The sequence below is a fragment of the Ciconia boyciana genome, chromosome 14 (assembly GCF_034638445.1).
Source record: "Ciconia boyciana chromosome 14, ASM3463844v1, whole genome shotgun sequence".
NCBI classification, from domain to species: Eukaryota; Metazoa; Chordata; class Aves; order Ciconiiformes; family Ciconiidae; genus Ciconia; species Ciconia boyciana.
Window position 1 is genome coordinate 16,947,666 of NC_132947.1, and position 22,184 is coordinate 16,969,849.

The window sequence follows — 22,184 nt, forward strand, 5'->3', positions numbered from 1 at the left end:
ATGATGGTTTTCTTTCTCACAAACTCACTGGAGGCTCTGAGGGTCCAGGCACCCTTCCAGGTGCATGTTGGGGAACATTGGATCATCCTAGTGTTGGAAAATGGCTCTTCTGCACAGACCCCTGTCGTCCCAGCTCCCAGAGCAGCCCCTTCGTCTTACCAAGGAGCAGCCGTTCAGCTACGTGTACATGTTTTGGGGCCCTGGATTTTGCAAAAGTAGTCTAGGATCCTGGTTCTCCAGATTTTTACACCTGTAGGATGTTTCAGTGGTTGCTAGTTGCCTTCAAGCTGCACTCAAACTGAAATGAAATAGGAAACTAAACTAAAAGGTAAAAGGAAATAAGAATTAGTTATACGCTACATGATTTCAAATAGGTTTTAAGTATGGAAAATCAACACATTGATTGGTCAGCTTAACTCATCTATATGTTCATTGGCTTTCTTTAAGCAGCCCCAAAAAGTTTGTCTTTTTTTCCCTGTATAACCCAGTGCAGATGAGGATCCCTATGAGCCGAGCAGAAACCTTCAGTGAGGAGCTCCCCTGCCCTAAGGGGACCCTCTGAGCCTGGCTGCCCCCCGCCACCACCCCGCAGGGATGCCTCTGGGCCGCAGACGGCCAACCTCCGCCCCTTGCTGTGGCAGAGGAGGACCACAGCGAGGGACAGACGGCCAGGCTTGGAGGGTGACACAGCTCCCCCAGGAGCGATGCAGCAAGGCAGGAAAGATCAACTGAGCAGCAAACAGCTTCTCAGGTCAGGCTCTGAGTGTTCAGAAACACCTCTGCTCTCATCGTAGCTACTGAAACAATTTCCTCCAGGGTAAAACATGCCATAAACCGGGGCGCCTGTTGGAGAGGAGACATTTGACATCATATTGCATTAGCACAGCTGCACGCAACACACAGAGCAGGGCTGCCAGCCCCCTTCCAAGATCCAGTAACCACAGAAACACAAAGCATAACGCAGAAGATGGGATGCTCGGCTCCAGACTTCCCTTGGCTCAGGCAAGGCCCGTGTGCAGTGTTTGACAGCAGGTTTTTCTCCAGCCCCCTGAACAAATGGGACAGGAGCAGTGATTTGCTGGCAGCGCCCCTGCTAGCCTTTGTTATGCTGGCTGGGGAAGGGACTCTATTAAATAAACATGTGCAGCGACCAGAAAAATAGCAGCAGCATTATTTAAGCAGCCTGTGGTTGAACACTGGGACCCACAAGCACTTAAACTGCAGCTAGAAACAATGAATCCCTCCCCTCCTCCTCTCCGGTCCCCTGTTCTTTCCAGCCCCTGGTCTCATGCCCCTGCTCCTCCCCTCCTGCCATGTCATCTCTCTCCCATCCTGCTTCTCTCCTTCATCCCTTAACCTTGGGGGCATTTGCTTTTAGAGCTGGGACAGACCTCGCAAGGACGCCCCGGTGAGGAGTGGGCTGCCAAAGAGGTCCTCTGCATGCTCTGAGCATCTCTCCTCTTCCTCCAGGTGCAGGGAAGTCTGCGGGGGAGCAGGGTCAGCGCTCCTGCAAGGGCTCTGCCGCACCATCCCCGAGCGATGCTCTAGGAAACACTGGGACCATGAAGGGCTTAGGAGATAACAGAAGCCGCCACCTCTCCGATAACCTGGACTCCCCTCAAGACTCTCTTTATGCCCCCCAGGACAGGAACCCTTATCTCCTCAGCCCCACCGACTCCTTCACCATGGACCCCCGATTCCCAGCCCAGAATACCCTCCATGGCGACTGTCTCCTTCCACTCAACAACCAGATCTCCAACAGCAGCACTTTCCCCCGCATCCATTACAACTCCCACTTTGAGGTCCCAGATGACAACCCTTTTCCAAGCCACGCCCAAGCCACTAAAATCAACCGCCTGCCTGCAAACCTCCTTGACCAGTTTGAGAAGCAGCTGCCCATCCACAGAGATGGCTTCAGCACCCTCCAATTTCAGAGGAGCGATGCAAAGCACCGGAGCGAGAGCCCTGGGCGCATCCGGCACCTTGTCCACTCTGTCCAGAAGCTATTCGCCAAGTCCCAGTCTCTGGAGGGCCCCACCAAAGGCAACGTGAACGGCAAGAAGGGGGCAGATGACCCCAAGCAAAACCGGAGGAGCAAGAGCAAAGACCGAGCGAAGACCTCCGAGCCCAAGCGCAGGACCAGATCCAACATATCAGGCTGGTGGAGCTCAGATGACAACTTAGACAGTGATACCTGCAGCTACCGCAACCCAATGGGCCTCATGACACTGGGCCGGCAGCCGGACCACAGCCAGCCGAAGTATTTCATGCACGCTTACAATACCATCAGCGAGCACATGCTGAAATCCTCCAAGAGCAATAACGACCTCAAGGTCACCCCTTGCACCAATATCCCCATCAACAATGACTCCAACTACATTAAGAGGGGCTCCTGGTCCACGCTGACACTCAGCCATGCCCGGGAAGTGTGCCAGAAGGCCTCTGCCACGATCGACAAAGCCTTGCTGAAATCCAAGTCCTGCCATCAAGACTTGGCCTACCACTACCTGCAGGTGGGTGCAGAGGGGTTATGGCTTGCTCCATGCAGGGAGAGTGCAGGAAGAGAGGGGACACCCTCTCGGTAGGCGCCCTATTGCCCAGTAGACCTTATCAAACAGCTCCAGGTGGTTCAGCTGCCACCTCAAGTCACATTGCCAGGAGAGGGCTGGGGGGGTTAAATTCACCAAGGCCCCGGGGACAGACCGCCACACCTCCTGCGGGGACACTGGTGCTGATGGGGTCCAGCTCCCCCAGCTGCAGTGCTGCCCCAGGACCCCCCAGCCCCTGTGCTGGACCATGGCAGCGTGGGGAGGAGCTGATGTGCCCACGCTGCAGCCTCGGCACCCCCTGCTGTGATCCCCATTTGCTGCAGGACCCCAGCACGCCCCCACTGCCCACCCAGACCCTGCAGATGCTGTGGGAGTGGGCTCGTAGGCTCTTGGACAGCCGGGCACGTAGCTGCCCACACGTAGCTGTTTCCACTCAGCGCCCAGGCAGCTGGGCATGCCAAGGGGTCGCGGCTCATATCCCACCCGGACACAGCTCCCCGGCCTCTGGCCAAGCACCGCCGCCATCCCATGGTCTGAAGGTCACCAGTAATAACTGATGCTTAACCCCTTATATCCATGCGTCACAAGGATGTGCCGGCGTGCCCAGTAAGCCCCGCTCTACAGAGCTTCCCCGGAGCGCTGGTAGGACCTGCAGCTCCGCAGGGCATGGCTGCCTTTGCTGCTCACCTGCCCGCGGGGCAGGGCTGTGGGGCCAGGAGGGCAGTGCCAGCTGCCCCGCTTGCATGGCAGAAGCCTGCATGGCTAATGCTGGTTGGAACCCCCCCATCACCAAGAGCTCTAGGTCACTGTGGCGGTTTCAAAAAGCGGCGCCTGAAGAACATAAACCTGGTTGTGCCCTAGAGAGAGGAATGAAGATAAATAAGCCAGGCCTGGATGGGGGGAGGAGGGGACTAGTCTATGTACGTAAATCTCCAGCATCCTTTTTAATGCAAAGGTGTCATGGGCTCCCCTGGCTGTGGCCAGCGGGCTTAGAGACTTTAAAGAGCAATGAATTATTGAAGCACACTCTGCTTCCAATACCTTGCTGGCCACGGCTGCAAATCAAATTTCAGAGGGACTTATTGCATCAGGAACGTCATCAGAAAAAATGTTCTCGGCCTGGTTTCTTTTTCTTTGCCCCCCTCCTTTCAGTTAAGCATTAGGAGGTTAAAGAGCTGCAGACAAAATATCCGCCGGCACTGTTCCCGCTCCGGGTGCAGCAGCAGAGCCCAGCGCAGGCAGCCCCGGCACCGAATGCGACCCCCACAGCCCCTCACCTCCCGGGGTTTGGCCACGGCCGGGGGTACGAGACTGCCCTGCTCGTTATTCCCCACCCATGTAATGAGCCTCCGTTTCTCGACAGCCTGACGGAGGGCTGTGGGCACAGCTGGGTGGCGTGAGCCCGGCCAGCAGCTGGGCAGCCCCACCGCTCGGCTGGGAGGACACGGGTGCCGCCCCGCTGCAGCCGAGCGAGCCCCCGCGGAGGTGGGACCAGCCCCTCAGCCCTGGGCCAACCGACGCAGGCAGCGGCCAGGTAGGGATCTTGTTTTGAGGGGAAGCTTTTGCCCGGCTCCCTCCCCGCCCTGACCCTCCTGGGACCATCGAACGGGGTCAGCAGCCTGCACCACCAGGCTCGGAGCGGGAGCAGGCTGGGTAGGGAGCAGCTGGCAGCTGCTGTCGGCAGGGCTGGAGGGGCACTGGGGGACGCCGGGGTGTCACCAGCATCCTGAGCGCCTGAGGCAGCCCCCGCAGCCGGCAGCATCTCACCAGCAAAGCCAAGACCCCGGGCACCCAGTCCAGAAAACATGATGTTCGGTGCCCCTGCAAGCCGACAGGTCACGGATTCTCAGGCTGACCTTGCCCCCAGATGCCCGGTGTGAGCCCCGGGGGCAGGGCACAGGGCTCGGGGCCCTCGGGGTAGGATGGGGCGATTGTATCCAGATCCCTCCCCGGCACGGGAAGGCGACTAAGCTGGCGATGGAGAAGTCACGTCTGGAGCCCGGTGTGTGGGAAATGTCCTTTTGCAAGGCCACATGTCCCCTGCCACCTGCTCCTCCCTGGAGCAGGACAAGCCCGCTCCCTGCTTGGGCCATGGTGGGCGACCACGTGCATCTGCCTACCCTCAGAGCCCGGTGCTTGGGGAGCACGGGGACCCTGCCCTGCTGCGGACGGGGCTGCTGCAAGGCAGAAATGTCCGGTGGATCCCAGAGGTGGAGATGTGCCCCTCTGACATGAGGGAGGGCAGGAGGAGTGGGATGGGGACAAACAGGACCCCCCCAGCCTCCAGGCTGGGGTAAGCCCCCAAGGATATTTACCTCCCCTGCCCCATTTGCAGGCCCTGGGTAGTCTTGGGGCTCACTGGGGACTACTGGGGGTCCATGTGATGTTTCCAGGCCCATCCCCAGACCCAGATGTTGGAGCTGAGAGTGGGTGATCACCCAGCTCCAGGTCCAGCCCTGTCCCGTCAGGGTGGGGGTTTCTCGGGAGCAGTCCCCAAGGTGACGCAGTACTGTCCTTAGAGCACAGTCCCCAGGGAGGGAGGCTGTGCTCCCCATCCCCTGTTCTCCCCTCCCCATGGGCCCCACGTGCGGCTGGCGGTGCAAGGGAAGAGGCTGAGGGGTCAGGATCCCAATGGCCCAGAAGCTCCTTGCAGTGAGACATGCCCCAGGCAGGGGGTGAACAGGAGCAGGCAGGGCTGAGCAGCATTTCTGCCCCAGACACAGACTCAGACCCATGTCTGTGGATGCCAAGACCACATGGAAGGGATGGGCAGTGCCAGGGCTCCCAGGGGTCAGAGTCATACCACAGGCACCATTAGCCTGATGCGTCATCCAGATTGGCCTCCCCAGCCCCACTTACAGTCAGACCGCACTGAAGTTTCCTTAACCCCCAGCAGCCCCCAAAATAAATTCGTAATCCAGAGTGGGCGGCCCGTTCAGTGCCAGCCACTCCGCAGATGCTGGCTGCCCTCACAGCAGCCCCATGGGGCTGCCCATGGGGCAGGAAACCCAGCCTAGGTCCTTCCCAGAAGGTGCCCTGCCAAAAGGACAGCTGGCCCCCATAGGCAGCCTGGGCTCCAGCTTGCTTTCTTGAGGATGTGCCTGAGACCACACGTAGCCCTCGGGACACCACGAGGGATCCGGCCCTGGAGGGAGCGGTGGTGCCCCCACATCGGGCTCGGTCTCTTTGCATCGGAGCCTGACTGCATGGCACGTGCATCCCTGCACGCTGCGTCCGGCCCCGCGTGTGCCTCGGTGGCGCGTTCATGTGTGGTGCATGTCTGTGTGTGCCGGGGCTGGGCTGCATGTCAGAGCTGGCACACGTGCGAATGGAAACACCGTTTGCTCTGTGAGTCTCTCTTCCCTCAGACCTCACCGAAGCGATGGGAGCAGTGCAGCTCTTTCGCCCCTGCCCAGCACCCAGGATTGGAGTTTTCCCCTTCCCTCCTCTCTCCCCTCTGTTAGTGCTCCAGGTGACTGGGGAATGCCCCAGGCAGAATTAAGGTAGGGGGAAACCTCTGTGTGGCCCCTTCTTTCCTTTTCCCTCCACGCTCAGCTTATGGAGAGCAGACAGGGAGAGCAGACAAGCCAGAATGCCCTGCTTCGTTGCAACATGCAGTATTGTGGCAGGATGGTGCCAGTGGAGCCAGCTCCCAGGGATGGGCACGTGCCTGGGTCCCACATGTGTGCACCACAGGGCACTGCACGGACCAAGACCGGGCAGAAAGGAGGATCTGCATCCTGAAGCCTGGCAGAGCATCTCTGCTGCCCGCTCCTTCCCTCCTGTGCAGCCACTGGGCAGGGTGGATCCCCAAGCCCTCTGTGCCAGCAGCGACCTACAAGGGCTCTCATCCTGGGCATCCTCTTGCTCCCACCCCTTTCACGCCAACCAAACCACCATGGGCAGAACCAAGCCTACATCTGGGAGAGCAGCATGAAGAGCAGCAAGGCTCCCACAGCCTGTGAGGAGCCTCCTGAGTTTCTCTGGGCCAGGCCTAGGTGCAACACAAGGCAGCCCTCATTCCCACTTTGTCCTTTCTGTAATACACGGGCTGTGTTCAGAGGCCAGGCTCTCAGCTGCCAGGAAGGTTGCTGCCATTGAGGTGCTGCACTGGCCACCATCGAGGTCCGTCCCTTGACAAGAGGAGGTGCTCTGGGCTCTTCACCCCCGTCGCAGAGCTTCAGAGACTGTGGGACAGGCTCCTCACATCCTCCGGTGCCTGAAGGTGCAGAGAAGCAGCCTGCAGGATCCTGAACAGCACCTCAAGTACCTGCGCTGCTTTCAAAGATCCCCAAGGGCACCTACTTGCCTTTTCAGGTGTGGCACTTTTGAAACACTTGCCCCGTGCTCTGTCCCGTGGGAGCAAGAGCTGTGGGAGTCCCTGTGCGCTCTGCGTGCAGACAGAGGCAGGACACACTCCAGACTGGGGCACCAGATTCACAGGGTGTCCTGCCAAGCATCTTCCTTCGCCTTGATGCTGCTAAACTGGAATGTAGAGCACCTTGAGAGCAGCTTTGTTTCTGCTCAAAATAGAGGCACAAAATAGAGGAGAGGCAAGCGAAAGGAGAAATAAGGCAGCTCAGTTAGGACCAGCGGGGCTGTCACAATGGGACAGGAGCTGGTGGAGGCTGTCCCTAGGAGAGGGACAGGGTCCATACAGGGCAGGCAGTGCTGTGGGATGCTTGGCTCACGCTGCTGTAGACAAGCTGCACCAGCAGAGACATACTAAAAACACCGTCTTTGTGTTGCTTTGCCTCAAGCTGAGAGTGCCCAAGGCCAGGAGGCAGATGCACAAGCCCGGGCGGAGCTGAGCAACACGCAGACCCTGCCCTCAAACAGCAGCATCAGAGCGGCCACAAGAGCCTGGGATCTTCACGCCGCTGCTGAGCCCGGCACCTCTCACTGCCTCACAAAATACAGCATTTGCCTCTGCGTAGGGGTGGCTGTGTGGTCTGCTGGCCCCTGCTTGGCATGCCTGGCTGCTGCCAAGCTCACCTTCTCAGCCAGGGGCTGCAGCCTCCAGCCCTTGTCTGCCCCCTCGCCCCAGCCCCTTGCTGGCCCAGGACCCTCGCAGGCAGGAAGCTGCGACTCATACCAAGGAGAAGGCAGGCAGCAAAATGCAGTCTCAAGTCAGACCTGATGCCAAGGCAATGGGTATAAAAGTGCTTCTCAGGGCTCCTGTCTCCTTTAGGAAAGGTCAGACCCGGCCACCTCAGTGACCTGTGGGATCTCTCCCATGGCAGGACTCCGCTGGAGCCAGCAGGGTCCCTCCTGGCTGGTCTCAGGGCCACCCAGTGCAGGCAGCTGGGCTGGGGCAGAGGGAGCGCTCACACCCAGGAGAGAAAGGGCTCTCTGCTCTTACTCTTGTAGGAACCTGCCAGATAACGCCCAGTAGCTCCTGAGCTGGGCAGCCTTGCAAGCAGCCAGCCCAGAAGCCGTTGCCAAGCACAAAGCTTGCAGGAGGCAGAGTGGAAAGAGCCGGGAAAACCTGCAGCAGCAGTGGGGCCAGGGAGACCTGGCCAGGTTTATGTCTCACGTGTGAGACTCGCTCCATGTCGGTCACCCACCTGGATCTCGCAGGCAGGCAACACGATGCCTCTGGCTCTCCGTTCCACGTCCCCCGATAATACGGTTCCTGGCTCATGGGCACACATCATAGCAGGAGCCCCATCACCAAAGCGGTCCCACAGGCTGTTTGGGTCCTGCTCCACATAGTGCTGGGGTCACTCCTTGCCTTCTCCTGAACACACACAGCAAGCAGCAGGCTGGCAGGACATGGGCTGAACCCCTGGCTCCTTTGGGCAGGAGAAAGCCCTCGGAGTGAGCTAAGCTGGTGCACGTGGATTGAGCCTGCATCTGGCACACCCCGGGCCCTCTCAGGAGAACGAGAAGCCAATACCTGCTCATCTGAAGCTCTTGCACTCCAGCAGCAGCAGACGGCACCCTCAAGCCGGCTCTGGCTCCCACAGAACATACCTGCTGTGAACAAGGAGGGGAACAGGAACCACGCTGCGCTTAATGGCTCTGGCTCATCACAGTTGGCTGCAACACAGCTCTGCATCCCCGAAGCACTACATAAACACTGGCGGATTAACCCCACAGCCCCCAGGGAGCCGGGCAAATCCAACAGCTCCGTCCAGCAGAGTCAACGTGGACGCTCTCGGCAGCACAAGCTGCGCTCAGCGCAAGACCCTTTGCTGCTCCCCGTGGCGCTCCCCAACCAGCTGCTTCCCACAGCAGGCTGGGGGGCCTCGGCCTGTCCCAGTGTCTGCAGGGTTTGCACATCGCTGCGTTCCTCACATCTTCCCTTGCTTCTCCTTGACCACGTCTCCTCAGCTCAAGGGCGGGTCAAAGGCCAGCTACAAACCGAGTTAGCCACGAAACCAAGGCTTGCTCCTGGCAACTCAGGTTGCCCCATCTTTCTCCTGGCCTGTCCCACACCACGTGTGGCTCTTGTCCTGATCAGTCCTGGGCTGGCATCTGGCTCTGCTGCTGGCCGAGCACCTTGGCTGTGCCTCCGATCCCCTACACAAACCCTTCACAGGACAGGCAGGCAATGGTGTCGGTTACTTCAGTTGCTCAGTGCTTCAGGCCTCTAGTGGAAACATCAGCTCACCCATCTCTAATGAGGGAACAAGAGACCGCGTCTGCCTTAAATTAATTGCAGAGTCGTCTTCTCAGTGAAGTTAGAAATGCTTTTCTTGCACAAGGTACTACTCGTCTCTGTGTAGACAGGCCAGCACAAGGTCTATGTGCCCGAGCTGCTCTAGAGGGACTTGTGAGGGCCTGGCTTGGCTTCAGAAATGAATTTCAGCCACTAACAGTCACATTCAACTCAGAAACCTTAAAGGGTGTTGGACCTAGTGAAGGTCTGGGCTCTGACCCACAGGTCCTGGTCTACCACAGCTCTTGATTGCCTTGGCCTGAACAGTATGTGCACTTTACGTTAAATGAGCGTGGGCTTTGTGTTGAAAAAGTGTGTGCCATTCCTGTCCCAATGCCCAGCGCAAATCTGGTGAGACTCTTCCCTCCCCATTATGTCTGGCATTGTGCAGCTTGTATCAACTGTGTAAGCATGGTCCAGTGTGAAGGTGGTCTGCAGCGGCGGTGGGATGAATGGCTGTGGGTAGATGTGCTAAAACAGAGGCAATCAAACATAAGGCTGCCTGGCATGAACTGGTAAGGGAGGGTCGGAAAGGAATCGCATTGCCCATTCCCACCACACTCCAGCTGAGGGTCCAACAGTTGTCCTTGCCACCAATCCCCCCAAGTCCCCATGATCCCACTGGTCCCAGAGCTGCCGTCCCTCACATCTGCTCATGCTCCCCTTACTCTTTCAGGTGCCTCAGGGGGAGTGGAACAACACGCTGTCTCGGGACAAAGACAGTGAGATCCCGTGCCGGCGCATGCGGAGCGGGAGTTACATCAAAGCCATGGGGGATGACGATAGTGAAGACTCAGAAACCAGCCCCAAACCATCCCCGAAAACTGCAGCTCGGAGGCAGAGTTACCTCAAGGCCACCCAACAGTCCCTGAGTGAGCAGAGCACCACCCAAAGGTAACGCTGGAGCTCCTCTGGAAGCTTCTGCACAGGTCTCCAGGGGCCACCCCAGAAGCAGTCCTTGGCGTCTAGCCAGCAGCACCCACACGGAGACCCCACGTTGGGATCAGAGCCCAGCAGGGCTCCTGCACACCAGCTCAGACTGCCCACGAGGCAGGCAGATGAGGAGACAAGCAAGACAGGGGAAGATGTGGCAGAGGAATGGAGAGAGCTTTCCATCCTGGTGGCTCCAAGTAGCCCTGGTGTTAGGAGCCTGCTCCAGATCCCTGTCCCCTCAGTGATGGGGAGGGCAATCCTTTGATGGAGCTGAGCGGAATTCCTCTCTAAGCATCTGCTCCTCCGAGGGAGTGCAGAGATCCCAACCCCATGATGCTATTTAGACGTGGAAGATGCTCAGCCAGCATGGCTGAGGACACTTGGCACACAGCCCACAGGCTGCTGGGACTGTGCCATCTGCTTTGCTCCACAGGTGTCCCAGGGACTCTGGGACCAGCCAGAAAGTCCTCTGTTGGCACACTAGGCTGGGTAATATCCTGAGGCCAGGAGAGATGAGCTAAGAGGTCTGCGACCAGGTATTGAGGGAGGAAGACCCACAGTGGCTTGAGCAAAATAGGCAGCAGAGCAAGGGGAACACAGCAAAAGCTTGCTGGGCAAGAGGCTGGTCCTTGCAGGACAGGGTCTGTGTGGACCACCTGACCGGAGGTGATGCTGTGCAGTGTCCTCACCAGCTGCTTCACTTCCCGGGACGAGGCACCCAGGGGCCGTAGCAGGCTGTCAGTGTTTCAGATGCTGCGGCTCGGGAGGGTGCGAGCAGCACAGAGGGGCAGGAGGAGGCAGGAGCCACTGCGGATGAGCTGCTGATGTTCAGCAGACAGAGCCAGAAGGAAGGGAGGGTGCAGCAGGCAGTGTGGAGACCCCCTCACGGTGGCTTCAGATTGCAGACCAGATGCTGCTTTCTGCTGAGAGATGCTGAGATTTACTGCGAGGAGCCCTGGAAATGCCTGCTGTGAATCCATCCCTGCTCCCTGCCTTCACCTCCACTTCAGGGGGAGCAGAGCTGGGTCCAGGGGTCTCTGATGCAAAGCACCCAAGTTGAGAGACTGAGGTTCTTCCTGTCTTGGGGTCATTGTCCATTGAGGCCATGTCCACCAGGGTACGACCTCACCTGGGCTGCTGGGGTGCAGCCAGAGCCCACAGACAGGCAGCTCTGAGGAAGGGGCTGAGTCAGGGCAGGCGTGTTGGAGCCGGAGGGGCAGCGCCGGCCGAGCCGTGGGCGCAGCTGCCCGGGGAGGAGGGCTCGGGGCAGGGCTGGGCTGGGCGCGGCCGTCGCCGGCAGTGCCTGGTCCCCGACGGGAGATGTGCTGCAGGGAAGGCTCGGGCCTGGGAAGGCGGGGGCTGGGCTGCTCTTGGCGCTGGGCTCCCGTGAGGGCCACGGCGCCCGGCTCTGCCGTCCCTCTGCCCCCCTCTGCCCCGGCTGCGCGGGGCCGGCGCGGGCGCGGGAGCACGGCTGCCATCTGCCGACCGCCCCTCGCCTCGCCCCAGCACGGAGCTTTTTGGATGCTGTGGCCGCTGAGGTTGCCGCTGCAGGGCCTGGCTGGGGTCCCTCGCCAGCCTGGCCCGCCCCTGGGACAGCGGCGGGGGCGCCGTGCCCTGGCACGGCCCCATGCCAGCCCTCACTAAGATCCTCCGTCTCCTTGCCCAGAGCTGCTGGGGCCACCTCCGGGCTCCCCCAGCCGAGGGGCCTGTGGCGGGGGACAAGAGGGACTGCAGGGAGAAGGCCAGCTGCAGCCTTAGCCAGGACGAGGCACAGAGGAGTGAGGCACGATCCATCCCTGCGAGAGGGTCTCTGCCCTTCAAAAGTCTGTTGCCTGCTCTGTGACTCGGTTTCCGCACGGGCAGGCTGCGAGGGTGGGTCAGGATGAAGCCCAATGCGATGGGCACAGGGAGGCTGGCAGGGACACTGCCTGCCCCAGGACACAACTGGCTCACACCACAGGCGCGTGGTGAGCTCACGGACAAAACCCTCTCAGGCTGAAGGAAACAAGGCAATAAACGGGCTTGGGGCGCCACGTTGCCCTTGGCCGCTCAGCAGTGGGTCCCCTGGGGGCTGGGTGTCTCTTCCATCACCCCTGGCAGAAGAGACTACTCCCCACGCTCATCACACCCCAGGATGGAGACTCAGGAGGTGCCACGGTCCTTCCTGGAGGCCCACACACTGCACAGGGCTCGTGCCCAGCTGGGACGCACCCTGCCCTCAGCTTTGCTGTCCCCCGGGCTGGTGAAGGACAGACCTCTGCACCCGTGGCCCTGCCAGACGCAGGGGAAGCGACACCCTGAGGGTCCTCTGTAGGACCACGGGCGATCAAGAGGGAGAGTCCCCACAGCTCGCCCAGGCTGGCGTGGCTAACCACGTCCTCCACCGTGCCCCACCTGATCTGTGCCAAGGACTCCTTCACACAGGGTCTCGTGGTGGAACAGAAGAACGGGGGAGGCCCATCCTTCCCACATCCCTCCTCTTCCTCCCACATCCCTCCCATCCTTCCACATCCCTCCCAGCCCCCATGTGCCTGGGTCTCAGCAGAGACCATAGCTGTGGTCTTGGCTGGGTCGGGCTCAGTGACAGCCCTGCTCTTCTCCTGCTGCAGAGGCTGCTGCTGAGTCCTGGGGCACGGGGACAGTGCTTCTCCCAGAGCCTGAAGCAAAAGCTGCTCTGGAAATACTGACCACCCCCGCTCCTGCAGCACTGACGTTCAGGCTTGGCTCCCCTGGAACTTCTTCCAGATAATCTTCTGGGTTCCTCTACACAAAAAAAAAAAAAAAAAATCCCGCAGATGTTTCCAATTGCAAAGTCCACAAAATACCATTTAGAAGTCATTTCTCACCCCACCTCTCACCCCCTTCCCACCAGTCCAGGCAGGGAAGAGCCAGCTTCCCTGACCCCGGCCCCCAGCATCAGCCTGTGCGAGAGCCAGTCTGTCACCAGGGCTGGGACTCTGGGGCTGGCACGGATCCCATGTGCTCCCTGGGGTTTGGCTGGACTAACCTGGCATCTGCAGTGCATTCCCAGGGGCAGCGGGACCCGAGGTCTTGTCCCCTCTCCTTCCCCTGTACCCCACAAACCTTCACCCCTGTGCTCGATAGCTCAAGCCAGGGGCCGGCAAGGTGAGAAAGTGCTTCCTTCTACTCCAGGAGCTGCAAGAGGGGCCGAGCGGTGGACTCGGTGCCCAGCATCATCTCCGTGCTGCCATGAGTGCCTGTGCCTGGCAGCGGGTGCTGTGGGCAGGGGTGGTCTGGCTCTCCGGGCAGGGTGGCAGCTCCAGCACAGCCACAGCGCTGCCCCCGCCATGGGGACACCCCTCACACCCTCTCTCTCTGCTGGCAGGAGTCTGGACCGCCTGGACTCTGTCGAGATCCTCCTACCTCCGAAGTTCCCAACCTGGGAGGAAGAATACAACCAGATCTCCGACAGCGTCAATGAGTCCAGTTGCATCAACCAGGTGAGACGCTGGAGCGCTGAGCCCTGCGGCACCGGCACACCCCAGTGAGAAAGGAGGCCGGCTGAGGGGATGAAGGAACATCCTTTTCCCCCTTCAAAATAAGGCACTGGCTGCGCTCCAGGAATTGCACATGCTATTCCGTGGCAGCTTTACCAAAGTATAAAGGCCAGCTCCTTAATTCTGATTCATATTAGACTCCCCTTCCTCTAGCTTCGCCTCCTCTCAGCACTGCTGGTGCAGCTGAAGTCATTCTGCCATGGCCACAGGTATGGTAGCCCAGAGCGATGCTTCACAGCGATGGGTGAAGCTCAGGGCTTCTCTGAGCACAGGATCCCACCATGTCACCACCCAGAAGCCACCTGCAAGGCTGCTCGCCCCTGCTGCAAGCTCCTCACGCCCACGGGGTGGGTACAGAGCCCCGGCCAACCTCACCAGTGCAAAAGGTGGCATCCAGCCTGGGACCCTGCAGCGGGTCACCAGGGACAGTAACCCTGCTTAGCTGAGGACCTTGTCCCTTGTGCAGCAGACTGGACCCAGGAACAAGGTGCCTGTAATTCAGGAGACTGTCCTGCCAGCTAACCGGGGATGTCTCTGTTGGATATTCCTGGTCCCCATGGGAAAGGCAAAGCCAAGGATGCCAGCGAGGTGCTGATGGTGGCTGGCAAACCCCTTGCCACAGGGTGGGCTCATGCCCTGACCCCAACCTCGGGGATGCAGTGGGTGCAAACTGGGTTTAACTCCCTGTCCCACACTATGCCTCCCCTTGGGATTACTCTAGAGCAGCTCAGGGCTTGGGTGGCTATAAGCCAGCTGCCTCACAGGCCAAGAAATAACCCATACCAGGATAAGGCCTTTGCAGAGGTCCCATGTGTTTATCTCAGCCCCACGGGGCCCATCCTTTCGGCACGCAGGTGGAGGTCTCCAGGGCAGCAATGGCTCCACAAGCTTGCCCAGCTGTTTCGCTGTTGCCCTGGGCCCCTGTCATGTCCCGTCTCTGTTCACGCGTGTCTGCATGGGAACACGTGCACACACGTGCCCCTTCTGTGCTGCTCTGCTCTGTCTGTGCACAATGATCAAGGGCAGCAGCGCGAGGCAGGGGTTAAAGCAGCGGGATGGGCATCACAAACCAGAGCATGGAGGAGGGTGAGAGACATGTGCCGGTGTTCCCCTCCAGGTCTGTGGGGCAGTGAGCCCTCCTCCGGCCCCACGGCTGGTTTCTCCTGCTGTCACAGAGTGGTTGGATCCCTTGGTGGAGAGCTTTGGGGAAGGGCACAGGGCATTTCTCGCAGTACGTGTTACTTGTGGTCAGTCTCGTTCCTTGTACATCAACAGCAATGTGCTGGGTGTCTCATTGCACAGAGAAGGGGTCAGGACCGTCGCTTTCCTGTCCTTTGCGTGTAAATCCATGTCTGAAGCCAGGTCTCTGCAAGAAGACAACAGATGGGCTGAGTCTGTACTCTCTCCCTGTCTAAAGCTGCCATTTAGCAGCCGAGTGCAGCACCTCCATGAAGACATCAGAAGGGTCTTGGAGCTGGAGGGTCTGAGCAGCCCACAATGTGCCAGGAGCGGCCCAGGCAAACGCCCCAAACGCATACTGGTAGTGCTGTGATGCTGTGGGCATGCCGACTGCCACAGCACGCGCTCAAGCGTGGGTGTCGTCACATGCACTCTGCCCGCTTCCCTCCAAATCAGCAAGAGTTCAGTTGCAGCTGGGTTGGGATTTAGAGGCCTCCCACAAATTGCATATCTGTTGATCAGGATGGAGCTGGTACAGCCACCAGTGTGTGCTGGTCTGATCCTCCAGCAGGTCTGACCTGCCCTTTCATCCAGTGCCAGAGGCAGTTCCTCCGTGGCCCTCACTTTTGTGTGACCTCCAACACCTTCCTTGTGTGTCCAGCAAGACCCTAGTGTCCTCCCACACAGAAGCATCCCCAGCTCTGAAAGACAAGTCCACTCCGCTTGGTTTTTTCCCAACTGACGTCCCCCTTGCAAACCTCTGGAAGTCCGGGGTTCACCGGGTGTGCATGTCAGCATCCCCCTGTCACACCAGGGGAACCAGTGGCCAGCGAGAGCCAGCTGGTGACCACCAACACTGCTTATCCACACTGTGAGCTGTGCCCTGTGTAGAAGGGCCGGACCCAGACCCCAGAGCCAAGCCCTTGGGTACATTTTGAACCTGGATTCTTCCCAAGATGGGTCATCTTGAGCAGCTGGCGCAGGGCAGAGCTCGTAGGGTGGATGTGCTCTGCAGACCAGGGGTGGAGAGGAGGAGAAGGCGTTCCTCCCCACAGGCAGCGCAGCGTCTGTTGGGCGTCTGTCCTTATGCCGAGTGTGTGCCATGGCTTTGCTGTGGAGAGAAGGCAGTATCACTTCCATGCGGCTTCTTCCTGGTGCGGGGACAAAGGAGAGAGCAGCAAGGTGGCCAGCCTGACCCCATCAGGGTGAAGGACAGTTTCCCCGATGTGGAGCACTCAGGCTGCCCATCCACCCCGGCTCTGCGGGCTGTGGGGGCCCATCGCTGCTCCTGGCCACATTGTGAGGTGCTGGCCAAGGCTGGGGGCTTCGCAGAGGTGCTAACGGGGAGCCACACCAGCCCTTGTCCAGCAGCCACAGGCAACCCACGTGTGCCAAGGGGTGTCCCAGCACTGTGTGTCCCAAGTGTGCCCTGTGTATATATATAGATATATGGTGCATACAACAGGCTGAATGCATCAGCAGCTCCTCTCCGTCTGGGAGGCGTCCCGTGGAGCTTTGCCGTGCCGTGTTTGTGCCGCTGTCTGAGGGGCCTGTGCGGCATCTTGCTTGGCATCTTATGAGCTCTGAAGTTTGTACTGAAGTGTCAGCAGCGGCGGCCCCGGGGGACGGACCGTCCGCTCCCCTCGTCCTCGGTCCCTGTGCAATGGCTGTCTGTGTGAGGGGCTCACCCGTTCTTGGCCTTTAACCTTCTCCAACTCTTTCTTCCAGATCTTTGGACCCCCCTCACTTATCCCTCAGATATTTACCCATGGAGAGCAGGTACCATCCCGCTGGCGTTTCCCTCTTCCTTCCTCACAGAGCTTTCTCGGGTCGGCCTGGACACCCGCGGCAGGGTGCGAGGCAGGCCGTGGGGTGAGCCCACGCCTGGGGCCAGCGGCAGGAAAAGGAGGAGGAGGAGGAGGAGGAGGAGGAGGAGGAGGCAGTGCTCCGGACCCGGGCAGGGGGTTAGGGACCATCAGTTTTAGGGGGAAAGTAGATGAACTTTTTGAGCCAAACGTTTTGGAGCTCAGATGCCAATTCTGGGCAGAAATACTGTCCTTGAGGCCAAAGAAAGGGCAAGGAGAGATGGAAGTGGGCAACAGGGCCAATCTCAGCATCTCTCATCCATATTTCAGAACAGTCTGCTTTAGGCTGGCTCTGGTTTAACCCGGGTGAGCCTCTCCTGAGTCCAGGTTTGACCAGCCGCTGCTACTGGAGAGCAGGGCAGGGCCGGGGGCATGGGTGGGAGGGAGGTGGGGGCAGCAGGAGAAGCAGGGAGCGAAGCTGCCCCTGCTCGGCTCACACCTCACTGCGGCCTGCCGCTGAGCCCTCCCTGGTCCCCCACCGCGGTCGGAGCTAGGATGGGTTCCTGATGGTGCCACCCAGAACCAGTCTGGGGAACCTGTCCCTGCTCAAGCATGGAGGCTGTCCCCTTAGCCCACACCTTCCCACCTTCTCTCTCCGCGCTGCGCCCCACTGTAGGGCCAGGCCGTCTCCCCCCACCGAGGAGCACGCCTGCCCCGGCAGGGTCTCGCGGCTGAGGCTGGGGTCTCCCAGCTGTGCTGGTGGGGCAGGGGGACCTGTCAGAGGCTGGACAGGGATTTGAGCCTCACGCGCTCTCAGCCTCTCCATCAGCGACTGGGGGGTGTTTCGCAGGCACTGTGGTGGTAAGTCTCTCCTACTCCACAAGCAGGGACCCTCTGGCCTCCAAGGAGGGTCCCCTCTTCCCTCTCTCTTGGCAGAGAGCCCAGGCATCCTGCACCCCACCAGCACTGACCACTGCACCTCCCGGTCTCCTCTGCCATAAGCGGGACCACGCAGGAGCGGCGGCAGGGCGGCTGCAGGGAGAGGAGCAGGAGGGGAAGGAAAGGGCTGCCTGCAGGCAGGGGCTGACTGGCTCTGCCCCTCTTCCCGTGCAGGCGCCAGAGCCGGAGCTGGGGGAGCAGTACGAGGCGGTCTGCGACTCTACCTACAGCGAGGCCGAGTCGGCCGCCACGGAGGTGCTGGACCTGCCTCTGCCCAGCTACTTCCGCTCCCGGAGCCACAGCTACCTCCGAGCCATCCAGGCGGGCTGCTCCCAGGAAGAGGACACGGGCTCCGTCCGCTCCATCTCCCCCCCGCCGGCGGGCAGCCTCAGCGGCAGCAGGACCCTGCCCACCAACAGCAGTGAGTGCCAGCGGCATGCGGCGGGGAGGAGGAGGGGAAGGGGCGCGAGGCCAGCGGGGACAGGGGATACCGCTGCTGACCGCCTGGGAGGTGTCGAGCATGTGAGGTGCTGGGCTCGGATACCCGCATCTCCAGCCACGGTTGTCCAAGACTTTTGTGGGCTTATGGGGGCTTGCTCTGTGCCGGAGAGGGAGGCCAGCAGCCAGGCATGCTGCTAGGATGGCTGGGGCTGGGTGTCTGGATGCGGGCGCTGAAATGGCAGACAGGCTCTGGTTGCTGGGATCTGGCCAGCGCTGCTGATGCGGCCTGCAGAGGTCTGGGAGAGCTCGAAGTCTTCACTCAGTCAAGCCAAACCCAGGCCTGAGTGCTGCGGCCGGGAGCACGCCGCGGGATGCCCACGCTGCCCAGGAACACCCGCTGCCCTCTCTGCCTGCAGTCCTGCAGGGCTGCGGGTGCAGCGGGAACCTGCAGCGTAGGCAAGCAGCCCTGCTGCCCTACACTATCGATAGCTTCCATCTTCCTCCTCTCCTCTGTGCATCTCTTATTACCCCAACCCAGGCTACAGTTGACAGGTTTGACCTCTCTCTGAAACTCTCAGGAACAAAAATGTCTATCAGGGACTCTGCACCAGTTTCCCCAGGGTCTGAGCACATCCTGATCTCTGCAGCCCCTTCAGCCAGAGGCAGAAATTGGGGCTGACAGGAGGGAGGGCAGGAGGCATCTGCCTCCATCCCTCAGTGATGGAGGTGTGGCAAGGCTTTGGGGTTCGCCATGAACTTCTTTGCAGGTTCCCACACAGGGCAGGACTCCCGGAAACAGGTCTGGGGGATCAGATCTGGGGGAAAAGGTGAATGGTGCGAATTTGCCCCCTCCAGATCCACGGGGTTTGTGATTTTGCCCAGCAGAGGTCTGACCCTGCCCAGCCAGGGGCCTGAGCCACGGCCAGTGGGGGCAGGACCCCGGCCAGCCTGGACCGGAGCAGCGCAGCCCAGGCAGCGGCGTGCCGAACGTGGGGCTCGCCAGCGTGGCTCCTGTGCCATCCAGGCGACAGCCCAGCTCCGTGCAGAGGCGGAGCGGTGCTGTGCGTTGGGCTCACAGCGCTTGCACCCTGGTCCCTTCCCCTGCGGGCAGGGCAGAAGAGGTAACGGGCAGACAGTGTCACCCTGGTGCACCCAGCCCTCGGGCTGCTGCCTAGAGACCAGTCTTTCAAAATCTTCTGACAGCGAGATGCTGGGAGTTCATCCTTTGGCTGGGCTGGCTCCAACTGCTCTCTCTCCCAGAGACAGAATTGCAGCAGCCTTGGAGGTGTCTAACGCATCGAGTCCTATTTGCCCCTCTCCATCAGGTGCACATAGACTAGAGACCCCAACATCCCTGGTGTGGGGTAAAAACAGGTCTTGCTCTGAGTTTCAAGGCACTAACGAGCCTTCCCAAGCCCCAGGGCCCAGCATCCTGGAGCCTCGGTGCACGGAGCCATCGGCAGCGTTATACCCAGCTCCAGACTCCCCGCCTGGCGCTGGATGCGGGCATTATTCATCCCAGGCCCTTCTCTTTTGATTAGTAATTACTGTACTGGACAAGAGCCTGGCCTCTCCCTCAGATGTGAGTCAGGACTGACTCCATCCCCCGGAGGAGGGGTGAGGCTGCTGGCAGCCCTGTTCAGCCGGCGTTTCTCACCATCCGGGCCGTCTCTCCCAGGAGGCAGCTCCCAGCATGGCAGCAGCGCGGGTCGCTTCGCCAAACATCTGGCCGGAGCTGGCTCTCCCACGTGCCACCCCTCCCCTCCCCAATGGCCGGAGCACCCAGCACCTCTGGGATGAGCCGGGGCTGCCCACGCTCCCCGGCAGGACCGCCGTGCCCACATGCAGTGCTGCCAGAGGAGGCTCCTGCGAATGCCTCGCGCATTCAGCACCCAAGCGGGAAGCAAGGAAGGCGAGTGCTTTGCCCCAGGATGTAATTTTGACAGGATGTGGGGGTCACTGGCTGAAGACAGCAAGGAACGGCAAGGGCTGCTCAGACCTCACAGCACTGGGAAAGCCCAGCAGGAAAGAGATGCAAGAGCTGGTTTTCTGCCTCATCCAAAAATGAGCTGGTGCTGGCTCCCCGCTGCAGAGACCAGCACCGCCCTGGCCCAGGGACATGTTTGGTGCAGCCAGGCTCCACCTGGGGCTGTCTCTACCGAAGCACGATCTGTAGCAGTGGCTTCACTCCCCTGTGGTCCATGCCTCTCCTGGAAGACACGTGCAAGGGCTGCGGATGTCAGGGAGGAGCATTGCTCTGGAGATGCTGCTTCTGCAAACGGCTCCTGAAGGCCTGAGCAGAGCCAACAGTTTCAGCTGTGCGAAGCTGCAGTGTGGGGAGCAGCTCTGCTCTCACCGCAGCATTTCGGCTGGTGCGAGGCCCTCCCGGGGCACCGCAGCGTGGGAGCAGGCTCTGGAGGGTTGGCAGGCTCTTGCCACAAGAGAAACCTGTTACCTTTCCATGATGCTTCAAGTCACTTGATCCACAACACTTTTGCATCATTTTCTTCAAGGCAGCCTGTGTCCCTCTTGGCGCCTGGACAGCCCCGGTGCTCCGGGTGAGGTTTGGCCGTAACGCAGGGCGCAAGGAGCTGAGGGGTCCCATCCCAGGAACAGTTTCGGGAACTGGTTAGAAAAGGTGATGCCTTGGTGTTCCCAGACATGGTGGTGCCTGGACATCGTGCCAGGCAGACACTAGAGCGGGCAGGAGGAGTTCGGCATCTCACCAGGCTTGTACAGTGCTGCTGGCAGTGTGCAGGCAGACAGCAAGCCCTGTCCCTCATGGGGAGACCTGGGTCAGGTCCAGCGGGGCAGGCTGCTCTTGGCATGAGCTCTGGCACCCAACCACAGAGCTATGGGCGGGTTTCAGCGCAGCCTCAGCGTATCTGCCATGGGCGAAGCTGCTGGAGCGCAGGAGTGGGCTGTTGGTGGGAGCCAGGTCAGAGCCCCGTCTCAGCAGTGGGCAGAGGGGGGAGCGGGAAGGGGAGCACCGGCAGCCTTCGTGCCTGGCTCCAGGCCTTCCCACCCGGAGACATGCCCATGCCCTGGCGTCTCCCCTTCAGTGGTCTGTCCTCTGGGGTCATCACAGTCAAAGCCCACAGGATGAGGCAGGGACTGGAAGAGATCCCCTGGGAGGGACGGGCTGCTTGCTCAGCCCCGTCCCTCCTTCCTACCACCCTCTCTGCTCTGCTTCTGTCCCACGCTCTTCCCACCCTGGCTCACCCCACTCCCCGCAAGCCCACCCCTGCTCCTTGCTGGCAGTACGGCCCATGCTGAGCTCAGCGCTGCTGCAAATCCAGGCTAACACCAGGAAGCAACAGCTAGCGTAGCACAGAAGGGGGCTTTCAAAATGACTGGTTGCCACCTCTCTCTGACGTGACCCAGCAGAGATCTGCTGATTTCCAGAACATCCTCCAGCTCTTTGCATTGGCTGCTGGGGCTTGGGGAGGGAAATGCTTTTGATGGAGGGGGTGGGGAGCAGAGAGGAGCATCTGTGTTTGTGTGTGTGCGTGATGGGGAAGGCAGGAGGCGTATCTGGATGGCAGTCACACCTTTAATCAGCAACCCGGGCTCAGTTCCCCCTGCAAATGTGCATCACTGAGGTTTTAATTGGTCAGTGGTGTATGAGAGGGGCCTCCCGAGCAGCAGATTGGAACCTCTCAGCTTGATGGTATCAGTCTGGACCAACAGAGAGAAGTGGGTGCACCATCATCTGCAGGTCTAATGGTCGCTCATGGCCTCCGCTCCACGCAGGGCTCTGGGGTGAAACAACTGAGAGCCCTCGCCCGTTCCCTTCCCACAGACGCCCTCCTGCACCGGCACCCATGGACCAGCCCAGAGGAACTGTTCCCATCACATGCGCCGTCCCTGAGAGGGGGATTGGGTTTCTTCTCCGTAGGGACACATCCTGACGAGGCACCAGCAGCGGCAATGCTGTGGCTGACACAGGCTTCTCATTCTTTGAGGACAGCATGGGGGTTGAATCGTAAAGCAAAGGGATTCGGCCACCAGCTGAGGGCATGAGGAGGTGCAAGGAGCTCCGTTTCATGGAGGGCTGCCAGTCTCGGGGTCTGTGTGGGGAGCACGGCCGGGTGGGAGAGCCCTGACAGCTGTCACCCCTCTGACAAGCCAGATCCTCCCCCAGACGCCTGTGCCA

General features: G+C 60.3%; 1 protein-coding gene across 4 annotated transcripts in view; it reads left to right on the forward strand.

Annotated features, from left to right (window-relative positions):
• The first annotated feature begins 1,547 nt into the window (after nucleotides 1-1,547).
• DLGAP4 (DLG associated protein 4) overlaps nucleotides 1,548-22,184 on the forward strand; it is a 72,168-nt gene continuing 51,531 nt past the window's right edge. The window contains exons 1-6 of one of the 4 annotated variants that reach the window (XM_072878824.1): nucleotides 1,548-2,513; nucleotides 3,913-4,083; nucleotides 9,890-10,107; nucleotides 13,493-13,607; nucleotides 16,572-16,622; nucleotides 17,762-18,008. In XM_072878824.1, coding sequence (XP_072734925.1) covers nucleotides 1,563-2,513; nucleotides 3,913-4,083; nucleotides 9,890-10,107; nucleotides 13,493-13,607; nucleotides 16,572-16,622; nucleotides 17,762-18,008 — 1,753 coding nt within the window. In that variant the 5' untranslated portion in view covers nucleotides 1,548-1,562. Of the gene's footprint in view, nucleotides 2,514-3,912; nucleotides 4,084-9,889; nucleotides 10,108-13,492; nucleotides 13,615-16,571; nucleotides 16,623-17,761; nucleotides 18,009-22,184 lie in introns of all 4 variants that reach the window. The other 3 variants (XM_072878827.1, XM_072878828.1, XM_072878829.1) reach the window with 3 other exon arrangements.